The sequence below is a fragment of the Mobula hypostoma genome, chromosome 7 (assembly GCF_963921235.1).
Source record: "Mobula hypostoma chromosome 7, sMobHyp1.1, whole genome shotgun sequence".
In the NCBI taxonomy this organism is placed as follows: Eukaryota; Metazoa; Chordata; class Chondrichthyes; order Myliobatiformes; family Myliobatidae; genus Mobula; species Mobula hypostoma.
Window position 1 is genome coordinate 135,449,407 of NC_086103.1, and position 17,106 is coordinate 135,466,512.

Below are 17,106 nucleotides of genomic sequence, written 5' to 3' on the forward strand. Positions count from 1 at the left end.
GCTAAGACTCTTCAGCAGGACTGTACTCTTTTCCATGGATGTTGCCGAGCTTGCTGAGTTCCCCCAGCATTTTGTGTGTGATGCATCAGTGTTGACTGTCAGCAAGGAGATATTTCCGATTTGCACTGACTGTGATGTCCCGATGAGGAAGTCAAGGATCCAGTTCAAGAGGGAAGAAGAGGCCCAGGTTTTGGAATTTGTTGATTAGTACTGAGGGTGCAATAGTGTTGAATGCTGAGCTGCAATTAACAAACAGCAGCCGGATGTAGGTATTACTATTGTCCAGGTGATCCATAGGTTGAGTGGACAGCACTGTAGACTTATTGTAGTTATAGGCAAATTGCAGTGAGTCCAGGTCCTTGCTGGGGCAGAAATTGATTCTGGCCATGACCAACCTCTCAAAGCACTTCATCACAGTAGTGCAACTGGGTGTAAGTCACTGCTCTTCTTGGGCACTGGTATGACTGTCACCCTTTTGAAACAGGTTGGGAACCTCCAATTGGAGCAGTGAGAGATTGAAGATGTCCTTGTACACTCCTGCCAGTTGACTGGCACAGGTTTTCAGTGCGCCCCAACCCCCGGACCGCAAAGCATGTGCTACCAGGCCGCAAGCAAACAATATGATTTGGTGATATGAAATGATATGAGTCAGCTGCACCTTTCCTCATTCCCTGTCACGCCCACTGTTGAACTTTAACACACGCGAGGTCATCAGTGATCCAAGACGCAAATGACCCAAGATGTGCAAAGGAATGGGTCCGTGACCCATTTGTGAATGTTCCCAGTGATTCATCCATGTCAGCGCGGGAAAACGATCAACTCCTCAAGCTTGCACATGACAGCAGGCTGAAAAGTATGTTTGACATAACATCTCTGCCGGCATTCTGGATCAAAGTCAAGGCTGAATATCCTGAGAAAGCCACAAAAGCACTGAAAACGTTGCTTCCATTTCCAACATCATATCGCTGCGAAGTGAAGATTTCTGCAATGAATGCAACGAAAACTAAACTGTGGAATAGACTGGATATAAGGAACCCCCTTCGAGGATCACTGTCTCCCATCACCCCTCGTTGCAGGATTTTCTTAAAGATATGCTGGGTGCGTTCCGGGTGTTAAGTGCTGGGCAACACCTAATCAATTAGCTTGTTTACTTCGGCTTTTTGCTTAAAGATGTGCTGGGTGTGTTCCGGCTACCACTGTACCACTGCATTCTTCGCAGCCCAGAGGTTGGGGACCACTGAATTATAAGTCAATAGCATCATAACATTTTAAGCAATGTTTGGATGTTAAACACAGAGCGCATATTTTCCTTGTATAAACATATAAAATCATTGCAACACACCAATATCGCTGAATCAGTGGGGGCCCTGGGCTTGTTTTCCTGCCAACTGTGTCGCCTCTGATCTGGGCTGACATTTACGTGCTGGGCAGCACCTAATCAATTAGCTTGTTTATTTCGGCTTTTTTCTTAAAAGTGTGCTGGGTGCGTTCCGGCCATCGCTGCACTGCTGCATTCTTCGCAGCCATGTATCGGTCCGTGGTCCGGAGGTGTGGGACCACTGTTATAATTGAGTTATCACTATATTCATGCGAGGAAAATATGCGGTGTGTTTAATGTTACATTCGTTAGATAAACCCCTTTAGAAACAAAATTGAGTGTATGAGTCACTTATAAGTGACGTATAGTTGACATCACCTATATTCCGGTCGCGACCCCCCCCCCCCCCCCCGCCAGTCGGCCGGTCCACAAGAATATTGTCAATATTCAACCGGTCCGCAGTGCAAAAAAAGGTTGGGGACCCCTGCCCTAAGTAAACTATCTGGGCCTGGCACCCTGCAAGGGTTCACCCTCTCTGAAGATGTTCTGACATCGGGTTCTGTTTGGAGATCATTTGAGTGACCTTCCAGGAAGTGAGCACATACTCATACAGTCTTGAGGTGAAAGAATTTCGAGACGGGAGCATAAGGCGATGTTCAAAAACATTTCACTGATTAAAGGGTCTGTTAATCATCAATTAAAGCATCGAGGGAGATTGAGACATCGACATAAATGTAGAAGGCAAGTGAGAGCTCAGTGCTGACTGCCTTCCTTCTGATCACTGCCTATTGCTGGGGGGGGGAGGGGGGGAAGTGGGGGGGCATCCTGACGTAGGCGTTTGTGTTGTCTAGGTGGTCTAAAGCCATGTGAAGAGCCATGGAGACTGCATCTGCCGTTGACCTATTGTGATGGTAGAGCAAATTGTAATGGGCCCAGGTCCTTGCTGAGGCAGGAGTTCAGTCTAGTCATAACCAACCTCTCAAAGCATTTCAATCACTGTCGATGTGAGTGCTACTGGGCGATATACCAGGTACCCACACTTTTCTTCTTTGGCACTGGTATAATTGTTGCCTTTTTAAAGTAAGTGGGAACTTCTGCCCGTAGCAGTGAGAGGTTGAAAATGTCCTTGAATACTCCTACTAGTTGGCTGCCACAGGGTTAGTTTTTTTGTGTGGGGAGGGGTTGTTTGGAGGAAGAGGTTTTGGGGGGGGCGGTTGATGATCAGAATGGTTCTTTTTTGAGTGGGAGGGGTGGGTTTGATGTTCCCCTCTAAACGACCTTCATGTTCTTTCTTTGTTTCATGGCTATCTGGAGAAGACAAATTTCAGAGTTGTATATGGGTACATGCTTTGATAATAAATGAACCTTTGAAACTTTGAATCTCTTGGTTCATCCACAACTGTTATTTGGGCACGTCCAGTATGTTCTCAAAGGCGCATGCTCATCCATACAGATCTTGATGAAGTCAGTGACAACTGCAGGCGTATCCATTCAGATTCGAAGGCCAATCTCTGAATATTCACCTGAATGTCCACCAACTCAAAGCAGTCCTGTAAACGCTCCTCCACCTCCCTTGTCCATACCTTCTTGGTCCTCACCACTGGTGCTGTGGTCTTTAGTCTCTACCTGTACTCCAGAAGTAGAAGTACAGCCAGGTGATCGGACTTCCCAAAGTGTGAGCACAGGATGGCATGATAAGCATCTTTGAAGGTGGTATAACAGTGTCAAGTGTGTTGGCTCCTCTGGTTGCACAGGTGATACGTTGGTCAGAGACTGGCATGGTTGAATTCCCCAATGATAGGGAAGGCATCAGTGTGAGTTGTTTCCTGACTGATGTTCACGGTGCTCAGCTCCTCCAGTGCCTACCTGACATTTGCCAGAGATGGAATGTACACTGCTACCAGGATGACAGCGGAAAATCTCCTCAGCAGATAAAATGGATAATATTTAACTGATAGCTGTTCCAGGTCAGGTGAGCAGGATTGAGACATAACCGCTACGTCTGTGCACCACGATGAGTTAATAATAGCATTTTCCAGCTCCTCTGCCTTTAAAAGATTCAGATATCCTGCTTTTTCAGTGAATGGTTATACCCTCAGGCTGCAGCATTGCCTTCAAAATGGCAGAAGAGTCAGGTGAAATAGCAGGTCAGGTAGCAGCTGTGCAGAGAAATTAAGAGACAACATCTCAGACCGAGACCCCTCAGCAGGTCTGGAAAGGAAGTAAGAAGCAGCCAAAATAAGGTGGTGGGGGAACATTACAGCACAGGCCCTTCAGCCCATTGTTGTGCCAACCTTTTAATCTACTCCAAGGCCAATCTAACCCTTCCCTCCTAATTTCCCTTCTATTATTCATGTGCCAATATAAGATAGGCACATGAATGCCCCTAATGTATCTGCCTCTAATATCACCCCAGGCAGGGCTTCCCATGTACCCACCACTCTGTAAATAAAACTCAACTCTGACAACCTGCCTATGCTTTCCTACAATCACCTTAAAATTATGCTACTGCCACCCTGGGAAAAAGTTTCTAGCTATCTACTTGATTTATGCCTCTTATCATCTTGTGCACCCCTATTAAGTCACCTCTCATCCTCCTTTGCTCCAATGAGAAAAGCCCTAGCCCAGTCAATCTATCCTCCTAAGACATGCCCTTTAGTCCAGGCAGCACCCTGGTAAACCTTCTCTGATCCTCTCTAAAGCATCCACATCCTTCCTCTGAGGTGCCCAGAACAGAACATAATACTTTAACCAGGGTTTTATAGAGTGGCAACATTATCTCAGGGCTCTTGTACTCAATCCCTCAACTATTGAAGGCCAACATACCACATACCTTAACAACCCTCTTACTGGTGTAGCAAACTTGAGCCATCCCTGGGCATGGACTCCAATATCCAGCTGATTTTCCACACTGCTCAAGGTTTTCTTTTAATTATAGCTGTCAGAGCTACGCATTTGCTTTCAGAGGGACAGAGGACACAATGTTAGGAATGCTATTCCCATATTCATCATATCACCTCCGTAGTCTTTAGTACTTTCACCTTCAAATGTTGCTTCACCTATACCTTATACCTCTCTCATCCCCTGTAAAATGCTCCAGCACCATTCAGACACTCAACTTTCATGATTAAACAGATGGAGAATGTGTATATCCCATTAAATACTCTGCAACAGTAATTTTTAAAAATTATCTTTTCTATAAATTATTCCTTCTACGTATCTCTGGCTCAGATGAGTTTCTATTGGCCCTTTCTTCATGCAAGCCTGGCCAGTTACTGTTAACAGGTAATTCAATCTGAGTACATGCAATAAAAAGTCAACCCTGTTTTTCTTACATTAATTCTGAAGTACAGCCAGGTAATCAGACTTTCCAAATGTAGATGTGGGATAGCACGGTTTGCATTCTTGGTGGTGGTGTAATGGTGGTCCAGTGGTTTGGGTCCTCTGGTATTATGTGATTTGGTGGTAATAATTATTTAGAGACATTTTCAAACTGGCCTAGTTGATATCCATCAAAATGATAGGGAAGGTATTATCTGTGCTGTTTCATGCCTGTTGATTACATTGCTCGGTCTGTCTAGAGCCTGCTTTACACTGGCCTGAGGTGGGATGTACACCACTACCAAGATAATCGTTGAAATCTTACGGCAGATAAAATAGACAGCACTTGATCGCAAGGTGTTCCAGATCTGGTGAACAGGACTGGGACACAACCTCCACGTTTAATCTCCACAAAGAGCCGATCATAAAGCATACCGCACCTCCTCTCCCTTTGAAAGAGTCAGCACACCTATCTTGGTATTGTAAACCCTTCAAGCAATATCACTGCGTCAGGAACGGAGGGGTTAACCAAGATTCCGTAAAACAAAAAAGCACAATAGCTTTTAATGTCTCTGTGGTTCAGCACCGAGCTGTCAAAGCTATTTTATTTACCAGACACTGTACATTTGCCAGCAAGCTGTACAGTATTGGGAGATGAAAGCCATGTTTCCTTTGAAGAATTTTTAAACCAGAGTGGCTTCCTCTCTTCTGATGTCTGAAAGGGGATGGTTCACCAGCTTCTCTCCGCCAGCGCTGTCTGCACCTATGTTATTCAGTCTCCCTTATTGTCCATCCAAGGAGAAATACTGCCACTAGAACTCCAACCATTTCCACAACTAAAAACAGATTATAACACTGACCATATCTCTCTGCACTGATACCACTTGAACTGCTTAGAATTTCAGTTTTTAAAAATTTCTTCAATGGATTACTGGCTGCCTTGATTACAATCATAATATAACAAAGTAATCACTGTTACTTCTAACAATCAACAAGATAAAGAAAATCTGATTAACAGACTATAACAAAAAAGTCAACTTTATGCAAAAGACCATAACATATAGGAGCAGAAGTAGGTTATTCAGCCCATCGAGTCTGCTCCACCATTCAATCATGGGCTGATCCAATTCTTCCAGTCAACCTCACTCGCCTGCCTTCTCCCCATACCCTTTGATATCCTGGCTAATCAAGAACCTATCTATCTCTGCCTTAAATACACCCAATGACTTGGCCTCCACAGCCGCTCGTGGCCACAAATTCCACAGATTTACCATCCTCTGACTAAAGTAATTTCTCCGCATCTCTGTTCTAGATGGATGTCCTTCAATCCTGAAGTCATGCCCTCTTGTCCTAGACTCCCCTACCATGCAAAATAACTTTGCCATATCTAATCTGTTTAGGCCTTTTGACATGTGGAATATTTCTATGAGATCACCCCTCATTCGCCTGAACTCCAGGGAATACAACTCAAGAGCTGCCAGACGTTCCTCTTACAGTAACCCTTTCATTCCTAGAATCATTCTCGTGAATCTTCTCTGAATCTTCTCCAATGTCAGTACATCCTTTCTAAAATAAGGAGCCCAAAACTGCACACAATACTCCACGTGTGGTCTCACAAATGCCTTATAGTGTCTCAACATCACATCCCTGCTCTCATATTCTATACCTCTAGAAATGAATGCCAACATTGCCTTCTTCACCACCGACTCAACCTGGAGGTTAACTTCTAGGGTATCCTGCACAAGGACTCCCAAGTCCCTTTGCATCTCTGCATTTTGGATTCTCTTCCCATCTAGATAATAGTCTACCCGTTTATTTCTTCCACCAAAGTGCACGACCATACACTTTGCAACATTGTATTTCATTTGCCACTTCTTTGCCCATTCCTCTAAACTATCTAAGTCTCTCTGCAGGCTCTCTGTTTCCTCAATACTACTCGCTCCTCCACCTATTTTTTGTATCATCGGCAAATTCAGCCACAAATCCATTAATACCGTAGTCCAAATCATTGGCATACATCGTAAAAAGCAACGGTCCCAACACCGACCCCTGTGGAACTCCACTGGTAACCGGCAGCCAGCCAGAATAGGATCCCTTTATTCCCACCCTGTTTTCTGCCGACCAGCCAATGCTCCACCCATGCTAGTAACTTCCCTGTAATTCTATGGGCTCTTATCTTGCTAAGCAGCCTCATGTGCGGCACCTTGTCAAAGGCCTTCTGAAAATCCAAGTACACCACATCTACTACATCTCCTTTGTCTATCCTGCTTGTAATTTCCTTAAAGAATGGCAGTAGGTTTGTCAGATAGGATTTTCCTTACAGGAAACCATGCTGGTTTTGGCCTATCTTATCATATGCCTCCAGGTACTGCGTAATCTCATCCCTAACAATCGATTCCAACAACTTCCCAACCACTGATGTCAGGCTAACAAGTCTATAGTTTCCTTTCTGCTGCCTCCCACCCTTCTTAATTAGCAGAGTAACATTTGTAATTTTCCAGTCATCCTGTACAAAGCCAGAATCTATCGATTCTTGAAAAATTATTGTTAATGACTCCGCAATCTCTCCAGCTACTTCCTTCAGAACCCGAGGGTGCATTCCATCAGGTCCAGGAGATTTATCCACCCTCAGACCATTAAGCTTCCTGAGCACCTTCTCAGTCGTAATTTTCACTGCACATACTTCACCTCCCTGACACTCTTGAACGTCAAGTATCCTGCAGGTGTCTTCCACTGTTAACTCTGATGCAAAATACGCATTCAGATCCTCTGCCATCTCTGCATCTCTCATTACGATATCTCCAGTGTCATCTTCTATTGGTCCTATATCTCCCTTGATTCTCTTTTACCCTTTATATACTTAAAAAAGCTTTTAGTAATCTTCTTTGATATTAGTCCCCAGCTTCCTTTCATAATTCATCTTTTCCTTCCTAATGACCTTCTTAGTTTTCTTCTGCAAGTTTATAAAAGCTTCCCAATCCTCTATCTTCCCACTAGCTCTGGCTTCCTTGTATGCCCTCATCTACTTCCTCTTTTGCTTTTACTTCGGCTCTGACTTCACTTGTCAGCCAAGGTAGTGTCCTTCCATTCAAAAATGTCTTCTTATTTGGAATATATCTGTCTTGCACTTCCCTCATTTTTTGCAGAAACTCCAGCTATTGCTGTTCCACTATCTTTCCCGTTAGTGTCCCTTTCCAGTCAACTTTGGCCAGTTCCCCTCTCATGACATTATAATTTCCTTTATTCCACTGAAGTACCGACACATTGGATTTTAGTTTCTCCTTCCCAAATTTCAAAGTGAACTCGATCATATTGTAAACAACAGGAATTCTGCAGATGCTGGAAATTCAAGCAACACACATCAAAGTTGCTGGTGAACACAGCAGGCCAGGCAGCATCTCTAGGAAGAGGTGCAGTCGAGTCGACATTTCAGGCCGGGACCCTTTGTCAGGACTAACTGAAGGAAGAGTGAGTAAGAGATTTGAAAGTTGGAGGGGGAGGGGAAGATCCAAAATGATAGGAGAAGACAGGAGGGGGAGGGACGGAGCCAAGAGCTGGACAGGTGATCCCTCCCCCTCCTGTCTTCTCCTATCATTTTGGATCTCCCCCTCCCCCTTTCAAATCTCTTACTAGCTCTTCCTTCAGTTAGTCCTGATGAAGGGTCTCGGTCTGAAACATTGACTGTACCTCTTCCTAGAGATGCTGCCTGGCCTGCTGCGTTCACCAGCAACTTTGATATGTGTTCCTTAATCTTAAACTCTCTTTTATAACCTCCGGATCATTGCACAACACCCAATCCAGCATAGCCGATCCCCTAGTGGGCTCAACACGACAAGCGTTCTAAAAAGCCATTCCTTAGACATTCTACAAATTCTCTCTCTCTGGTTTTCCCAATCCACTTTCATGTTAAAATCCCAAAGGATTATCATGACCTTGCCCTGAAAAGTTGATGTACACAAAAAATAAAAGCAGATGCTGGAAATCTGAAGTTAATGTAAAATGCTGGAAAAATCAGATCTTTCTGTGGAAAGACAAACTGTCAATGTTTTGGGTCTGCAACTCTTCATCAGAACTGAGAAACATACACAAGTTAGTTTTCAGAAGGAGGTAAGATGAGAATGTGTAGAACAAAGGGAATTATTATGAAAGACCAAGTCGAAATGTTATAATGGCAGTAGTTAACCAGCACATTAAGCTTCTTCGTCTGCGTAACATGATTTATGACAAGGTTGCAAGTCATATTCATGTAGAATAAGAAAAAAATGAGCCAAAATGATGTAAATACAAAAACAAATGGAAGTTGCTTGAAAACTATGAAACAGATCAAGCAGCATCAGCAGAAAGAGGAACATTTCAGTTAAGGAACACTTCATGAGACCCAAGAAGGAAAAGGACATGTTACATGGAAGCAAAGGTGGAGGAGACATTGGGTGGAACAAAGACAATTTCTCAGCTAGAGTGAAGAAATGAGGCAGGTGGGAACAGATAAAGGTACTTTAGCTGTGTAATCAGTGGACTCAGGACTACTTTCAGTGCAGCCCTACTCGCTTTGCAAAGATAAAAGCTTCTCTTAAAGTCTGTCAATGCTCAGGTGGAAGACCAGATGTTGTTCCTTAAATTTGCATGACATCAGAGTGGGATGGTGAATCAAAGTGGCACTTGCAAGCTATACTGGAAGCTTACCATTATTCCTGAAGGAGCTCCTCAAAGCAATCTGAGCTTGATTTTTTCAATGCAAAAGAGGTGACATTGTGAATATTGAATGCAGTATACCAGGCAGGAAGATGTGCTAGTGAATCACTGCCTCACCTGGTAATAATGTTTGGGTCCCTGGATGGTAGGAAGAGGTAAAACAACAGTCATTTCTCCTCCTGGGGCTGTAGGGGAAAGCACCATGACTTGAAGTGACAAGCAAAGATGGAGAATAGATCATGTAGGCAATAAGGGAGAAATCTCTATAAAATGCTGTAAAGGGAAAATAGATGTTTGGTGGCAGAATCATGGAGATGGGAAAATTTCGTTAAATACAGACACTGGGAAGGACCAAGGGAACTCTGTTCTTGCTGTATTGGAAGGGAAGGGACCAGAACAGAGATGTGGGAAATAAACAGGAGAGCTCATAAGACATCCATAAACACTATTTACTTAAATTGTAATTGCTTTGTGCATAGAATCAATTGAAAAAAAGTTTAAATAATATGCATGCGAGCTAATCTCCATTTTTGAAACTGGCCAATATAGGGGATGCTAAAACTGAACCCCTAAGCAAGTTGTGATTTCAAAACTGATAAATGTCTTGTGGAATATTGCACCTACTGGAGCAATAAGCGCATCGACAAACTTAAGAAAAGCTTTTATTTGGAAAACGAACCGGACTGCATTAAATGCAATTCTAAATATTTGTCACGTAAAAGATCGACCAAAAGCCGGGAGCCTGCATCCACAGCTTATTACAGTATATTATCCGAATGGGACAGCGAGCCAAGGCCAGTCCCGCCCACAGTGGAACCCACATTCCAGAGAGTATCACCACCGCCTCACCCAGGAATTGTGGCGTTGCAGGCTTATCAGGAAGTCGGCACACCATTCAATTAACGTGAATTATTCTCTCTCCCCCACCCCCCAAACGTTTCAAGTATGCTCCAAGAAACTTTCGGCTAAAGTTGCGTGAAACATCACAAATACTCAAATTCGAAGTCGAAGAGTTTTTGTTTCGCATGCTCCGCAATGGAAAAAGACTTCCAGTTACACCCTTGCCTGGAATTCTTCTCTCACACCGAAACATGCGTTACAAAGAGTCGCTGAAACTCTTAAAACCCAGTCCCTTCGGCTGCTATCTCGCACTCTCCATAACTAACAATCAAATTATTATCAACTCCCCCAACAAGTAACAATAAACTCGAACCGGCACGTCCAAATATTTACAATTCAACTCCCCCCGACCAAGTGGCAACACCCCAGTTATTGGCCCTGGCAAAATTACATTACACGACACTCAGGGACCAATTGAAATGAAATGAATAAAGGGCCAGGGTGTGAAGAAAGAAAAAGAGTCGCTCACCATCTGCCGGGCGATTTCAGCCGAAGCCATTGCAGAACAAAACTAAAGTGGAAGCCGAGCGCGAGCCGTGACGATCGGAGATTGGAACGCGCGAGCTCCCCGCTCCCACAGCAATCAAGGCACAATGCGAGAATCCGTCTCACACTGGGGGGAGAACGGGGGAAGAAAACCACGCATTACTGGAATGAACAAAAGCATTCAAAGCGGAAGCAAGATCATTTGTATTGATTATAAAATACAAAGCAAACTCTGTGTGATAACTACTGTTTACTCTAAACTTCCCGTCAATTCGCTTATTTTCTGGTTATCACTCCTCCCCCCATTTCGGTGGTTGATCCTTGATTGACAGGCAGCCGGCAGGGGACCGGAAGTGATTGGTTGCTAGGAGGGGAGGAGAGGAGGTGTCTGACAAGCTGGTACTGGGTAATACATCGACGTCTGTGTGTCCACTCATCCTGGAAAGAAAAAAAGGCGGTATAATGATGTCCTTTACTTTCACCGCCCAAGTCTCTTCAAGAAACGGCTACTAAAATCTTTTAAAAAGCGTCTGTAATGGCAACGGAATTTAGTTTGAAAGCTGTGTGGCAATTTCTTTCCGAGAAAGGAGGGAAGGTAGAGAGTACGCAGCTCTTGGAATATTTCGGAGCTTTTTTGAACGACCCTAACTCGAGGGAAAATGCTCGGGGACTGTTCAAAGAGTTTGTGAACAAAGTGGGGCTGGTGGTCCAAGAAGGAGGTGTGAAGTACATATGTCTGAAAAAGAAGTACCGTGGTAAATTGGACTGGTCGGAAGCGTCTGCCGGTGGTAGGGGTCACGGAAAGAAAGAGGATGGCAGTGCAATGGAAAATGGTGACAAGCAATGTGCAGAAATCAGCTTCGGATCATCCGCACAATCCCCCAAACAGGGCTCGGGTGATGAGAGTTTGATGGAAGCTTCCGAGTCGGTCTTAACCCCAGAGGTTGAATGCAGCAGTTTGGATAACTCGTGCGCTAAAGAATGCAGCGAAAGTAATCAGAGTGTAGCTGTGGAGCAGTGTAGCATTCAACAAGATGGGCGAATAACATGGCACGCCCATACAAATGACACTTCCAAACCTGGGATTTATTCGAATAGCAATTCAACCATGTCAAATATCGACATAAAAGGGGGGAGTCATATTCAAGCGGAACATAAACCGGTAACAAAATTGGTGACCGAATCCTTTCGAGCAAGTGCTGATTTGGACGCAAGCTTAGATTTCAGTCAAGCTGTTCCAAATGTTAAAGATGGTGCAGGTCTTCTCGTCGATACCTATAATTTACTGAACATCTCAAAACCTGACAGTGATGGAAAGAGTACAGAAATCTGGACATTATCTGAATGCCCCGCAAAACAGTTACCGACATCTAAGGAAACGGGAAAGGTGGATTCTAGCGCACACTACATAAAACCGAAGAATGACGGTATAAGATTGTCCGCATTTCACAGCAACTCTTCACCCACTCAAGTCAAGACGAGCCCTGATGTTAATACCAGAAGGTCTTCGCGAAAGCGCTTACAGCGCAGTCTGGCGGTAAATCGGTCGAGCAGCGTGTGTGATGAAGGAAACATATGTGAGAACTCGAACGATGTGTCTGGTACTAATAGTGAAAGCTTAAGTACACCCAGATCTAGCAGGAAAAATTTTAGAGAATTGATGATTAGCGGTTCACCCCAACTAAGACATAGTGTTGTTTACAGCAACTCTGCTGTTTTCCCAAATATTAAACGAGATTTCGGATTCGGTAGAAACGATACGGACTCCTCCTCTTTGACGTCCTCAAAACTGGACGAGGAGGACGGTGGGTCAGTAGCACTTGATCCCTTGGAACATGAGTGGATGTTGCATGCTTCAGAAGGGACGTGGGATAGTATCGAGACATTACTGGCAGCTGATCCTAGCCTAATCACGTGGAAAGATTTTGTCACTGGATTCACGTGCATTCATTGGGCAGCAAAACACGGTAAACCTGAATTGTTGGCAATGCTTGTCAATTACGCAAGAAAACATAACATTCCGCTGAATATTAATATTCGATCTAGTTGTGGTTACACTCCTCTGCATTTGGCTGCCATTCATGGGCATACGGAAGTGGTGAAACTGCTGTCTGGTGCATATGATGCTGATGTAGATATTAGGGACTACAGTGGGAAAAAGGCGTGGCAGTACCTGGGTCAAAACATTCCTGAAGAATTGAGGAATCTCATCGGTGCATCTAGGAGCACTGACCCAGAAAACTCATTACAGAATTCAAATGGGCGTTGGAGAATATCGAAAGTTCTTCCTGGCAATTTGACATACAAATTGACCAGTGCTCCTGACGAAGAGGTTTGTTATGATGGTGGGCCTTCAAAAGTAGTCAACCGGAAAACTTCAGCTAATAAGATGAAGTTTAATAGAATAAGGTTTAAAACACAGGTTATTCAATCTTCGCCCTCACTTGGAGGACAAGGTGATCAAAGAGATCCTAAAAGTGCTTTGAAACTTAGACCTAAGTCAACTATTTTTGGATAAAGACATTAGAAGCAAAAAAAAAATTCTGGGAAGAATCAGATCACAATTAGATACAATTTCCTTTTAAGTATGTTACACTTCAATTAATATAATAATTAAGTCAATTCAAATTTTTGCCTTGGATAAAAAGAATTGGTGCGCATTTCTTTGATGCCTTCCAATGAATTATTGTTATCATTTATAAATATGAGTTGCATGCTGCAAATAACAGGAGTAATTGCACTTGTTTTGTAAAATTAAGATTTGTGTGTGTCAGAAATTGTTGTTTTCAATCATTATACAGTATTTAGAAACGTACTTGCCATGACAAAAAAACCAAGACCATTATGATGGAATGGAATTAAATTTGTATATGTAGTATTTTTATAGATCAATGAGACCAATACAGATGTCATAGTAACAGAGTGGAGTTTATATTGTATGGTAAATATTGTGATGGATTGCATCATTGGTTTAAGGCCCTCAGTGATAGGTTGTTCAGTTGAAAGTATTTGTGAAGCACGTTGAAACAATTTGAGTGGTTTAAAGAAAATGTAGAAATTCATTTTAGAAATGCCATAATTTAGTATATAAGGTACTTGTTGCTGCAAGATTTCTAACCTTAAAGGACACCTGCTACAAATGTAACTTGTAACTGGATTTGCTGCTTTAAATGTACTAATGGTGATAAGTTGTTTATGATAAAGTAATGTAGGGAGTGGTTCTTTTAAGGTAAGGTGACACTAAATTTTAATCTATAGGATTTGTAAATTTAAAGCCTCTAATTGACGTTGGGTTTTATAGGTTTTTTTCAGCCATTTAGGATAAGATAAAAATATATGGAGAAACTCTCTCTAGGATTAAAACAATATTAAAGGTAGGCATTCTGCTCTTTTAAATTATAGTTTAAAATGTCGTGTTGCAACCAATTTGAGACACTAAATTAGAAATTTGTACTTGGTAAAATTAAAGATTGTGATCAAACTGGTCTTTATAATCTCATGCTGCTAGAATCCTGAGAAATCCTTTTTTTTTTGTAGCTCACATGGAATGTTGCCAATATTTTGTTGAACTTGTAGCTACCCTTTAATGCTGCTGGGAGAAAAAAGTTGAAGGTCTTTGTTATTGATCTGAATATGGCTCAGCTGGCCCTGTTCATGCTGCCTTGAAAATAACCAGCCATGAATTTTCAAAACAAATGCTGTTGAGATTAAATGGTGCATTAATTTCAGGCTTACTTGAATCAGAAGAAGTGTGGACAGGTATTGCTCAAAGAAATAATGGAATGTTTTCAAATTTATCTCAATTCATCTTGTAAACCACTTATTGAAAGCTGTGTATCCCTAATTGTTAATGTTTAATTTAATTCCTTTGAACTTATTGCAAGTTTTTAATATTGACTTTTTTTATCAACCTGGTCTGCATTGAGAAATCAATAACCTCTTATGCAATAGGAACTTTGGCTGAATGTAGTGAAGTGGAAATATTTATAAATTATAGATAAGGTTAGAAAATGTCAGAACAGAAGCTTTGCTTACAAGTTATTATTTAGATCCCTGACAGATCCTTTAGCCTTAAGAACAGTGTCAAACTAATTATAAATGTTTGGCATACTGTACAGCCATTGAACTAAATGATATAGTTGAACTTATTCCCACATAACACTTACGGTGAGTTGTATGTAACACTGAAAGAAAGCTCTCTGATTAAGAAAATATTACTAAATTTTATTTTTTGAATGTCTGAAACTTAAAAATATTTTCAATGCTTTAGAAGCCCTTGTAATAGTCATATTTGTTCATAAAATTGAGTAACAATGTTGACATATGTTTTAAATTGTGGTTGAAATACTTGGTTATATTCAACTTATTTTATCCTTATTGCCTACATATAAATTTCCGACAGAATAGGCTGATGAGCTTGAGATGATCTCAAGTGAATACTGTTGAGCCTGGGTTCACACTGTAAAATTAAACACTGTTTTCTGTAATTTTATTCTGTGACCCATAACATGGTTGATCTGAAAAAATTACAATTCAGTACTATTATATTATAACATGACAGGTAATGTTAAAGACATTGCCTGGGAAGCACAGATTGAACTATAATCTACATTTGTAGTTACTATAATTGATCAGACATTTTAATCTTGACTAATGTGGGGAAAGAAACATATTTCCCGATGAAACTAATAATAAATACAACATTCACTTAAGAAAAATACATGCTTTGCAGGCCAAGTTGAAGCCAAATTGTTGTCTGGTATTTTCTGGGTATAGACCAGGACTGGCAGCAGGACCCATCAGTTTTTGAGTGAAACAGAAGGAAGGAAGGCTGACAATGGAATCAGGGTATGACTAGCCATAGTGAGGCTAGTATCTGTGATAAGCAAGCTGCTGTGGGATTACTTTTTTTACTTTTTGTTATCATCCTCATAACTATCATATTACTGATGTGTGGTTAGTATGGATCAAACAAATTAGGAAGACCAGCAGAATAGTAAACTACTACATTCCATATGGATACATATGCAAAACTTATAATTTAGATTTATAAAAGATGAATCTTTGTTTTAAAAAAGGAAAGACTTGACATTTGAATAATTTATATAACAGAATAAGTGATAATCTAATACTTGGAAAGCAGTGATGTAGCTGGACTGTATTATAACAGTACCACAACATTTCTTTTATACTTCAGTGGGTGCCATATGAGTTTTGTGTTTGGAAAAGAATGGAGAACTTGAATGCATTTTGTTTGCTTTTGTATTCAAAACAAAATAATAGTTTCTATTTGTAAACATAACTGCACACGTGAATCATCTCGAGGTAAAATATGCTTTGTTTACTAATGTGTTGATATTTTATTATTAAATAATGAAATAATAAAGTTCTGTGTAAATCATGATTGACAAAATGTTGAATTTGAGGATTATGTCATACATGCAGTTGCCTCTGATAGGCAAATATAAATCCACTCTGGGCTGGAAGTGTCTTTTATATTACTTTTCAGACGCAGGAGGCCATTCAAATCATTCAGTATTAGCAGAGCAATTATTGTCCTTTTTTTTGTTTCCAGAAATTTATTCTCTCTCTCACATGCCTATTATTTCCCTTTTGCTTTTTTTTCTCTCATCAACAGCAGGGTTAATTTACAGTAGCCTGTTACCACATCTGAGATGTGGTAAGTCACTAGAGCATAAAGAAGAAACTCATAGTCACAGGGAGAAAGTGCAAACTTCACAAAGGATGCACTTGAAGCCTGGACCAAATCTGAGTCCCTGGATCTATGAGACAGTATCACTATCTGCTCTACTGCTCTTTGTTATAAGATCATAAAGATCAAACTAGGCCATTCAGCCAATCAAGTCTGCTCCACCATTCAATCATGGCTGATTTATTTTTCTCTCTGAACCACATTCTTCTGTCTTTTCTCCTTTGATATCCTTATCAAACAAGAACCTCTCAACTACTGCTTTAAATATACCCAATGACCAGCCATCTATAGCAATGACTTCTGCGGATTCACCACCCTCTAGCTAAACAAATTCCTCCTCATCTCCGTCCTAAAGGAATGTCCTTTTATTCTGAGACTAATAGAAACATCCTCTCAATGTCTACTCCAGTCCTTTCAATATTTGGTAGGTTTCAATGAGATCTGCTCATTTCCTTTTAAACTTCACCAAGTGCTGGCCCAGAGCCATCATACATTTAACCTTTTTGTCACTGGGATCATTCTCATAAACTCACTCGATTCTCTCCAATGCCAGCACATTCTTCCTTAGACACCAGCTCAAAACTTCTCACAATACTCTGTGTGGTCTGACTACCACCTTAAAATGTCTCAGTATTACATCCTTGCTTTTATATTATAGTCCTCTTGAAGCAAATGC

At 41.5% G+C, this 17,106-nt stretch overlaps 2 protein-coding genes across 2 annotated transcripts in view; one reads left to right on the top strand and one right to left on the bottom strand.

Moving 5' to 3' along the window:
• septin10 (septin 10) overlaps positions 1 to 11,003 on the bottom strand; it is a 61,848-nt gene extending 50,845 nt beyond the window's left edge. Inside the window, exon 1 of the mRNA XM_063054070.1 lies at positions 10,701 to 11,003. Coding sequence (XP_062910140.1) covers positions 10,701 to 10,730 — 30 coding nt within the window. The 5' untranslated portion in view covers positions 10,731 to 11,003. The remainder of the gene's footprint in view (positions 1 to 10,700) is intronic.
• A 116-nt stretch (positions 11,004 to 11,119) lies between these two features.
• On the top strand, positions 11,120 to 16,217 carry sowahca (sosondowah ankyrin repeat domain family Ca). The gene has a single exon (XM_063052863.1). The coding sequence runs from the start codon at positions 11,253 to 11,255 to the stop codon at positions 13,233 to 13,235; it is 1,983 nt and encodes a 660-aa protein (XP_062908933.1). The 5' UTR covers positions 11,120 to 11,252; the 3' UTR covers positions 13,236 to 16,217.
• Positions 16,218 to 17,106: the final 889 nt, after the last annotated feature.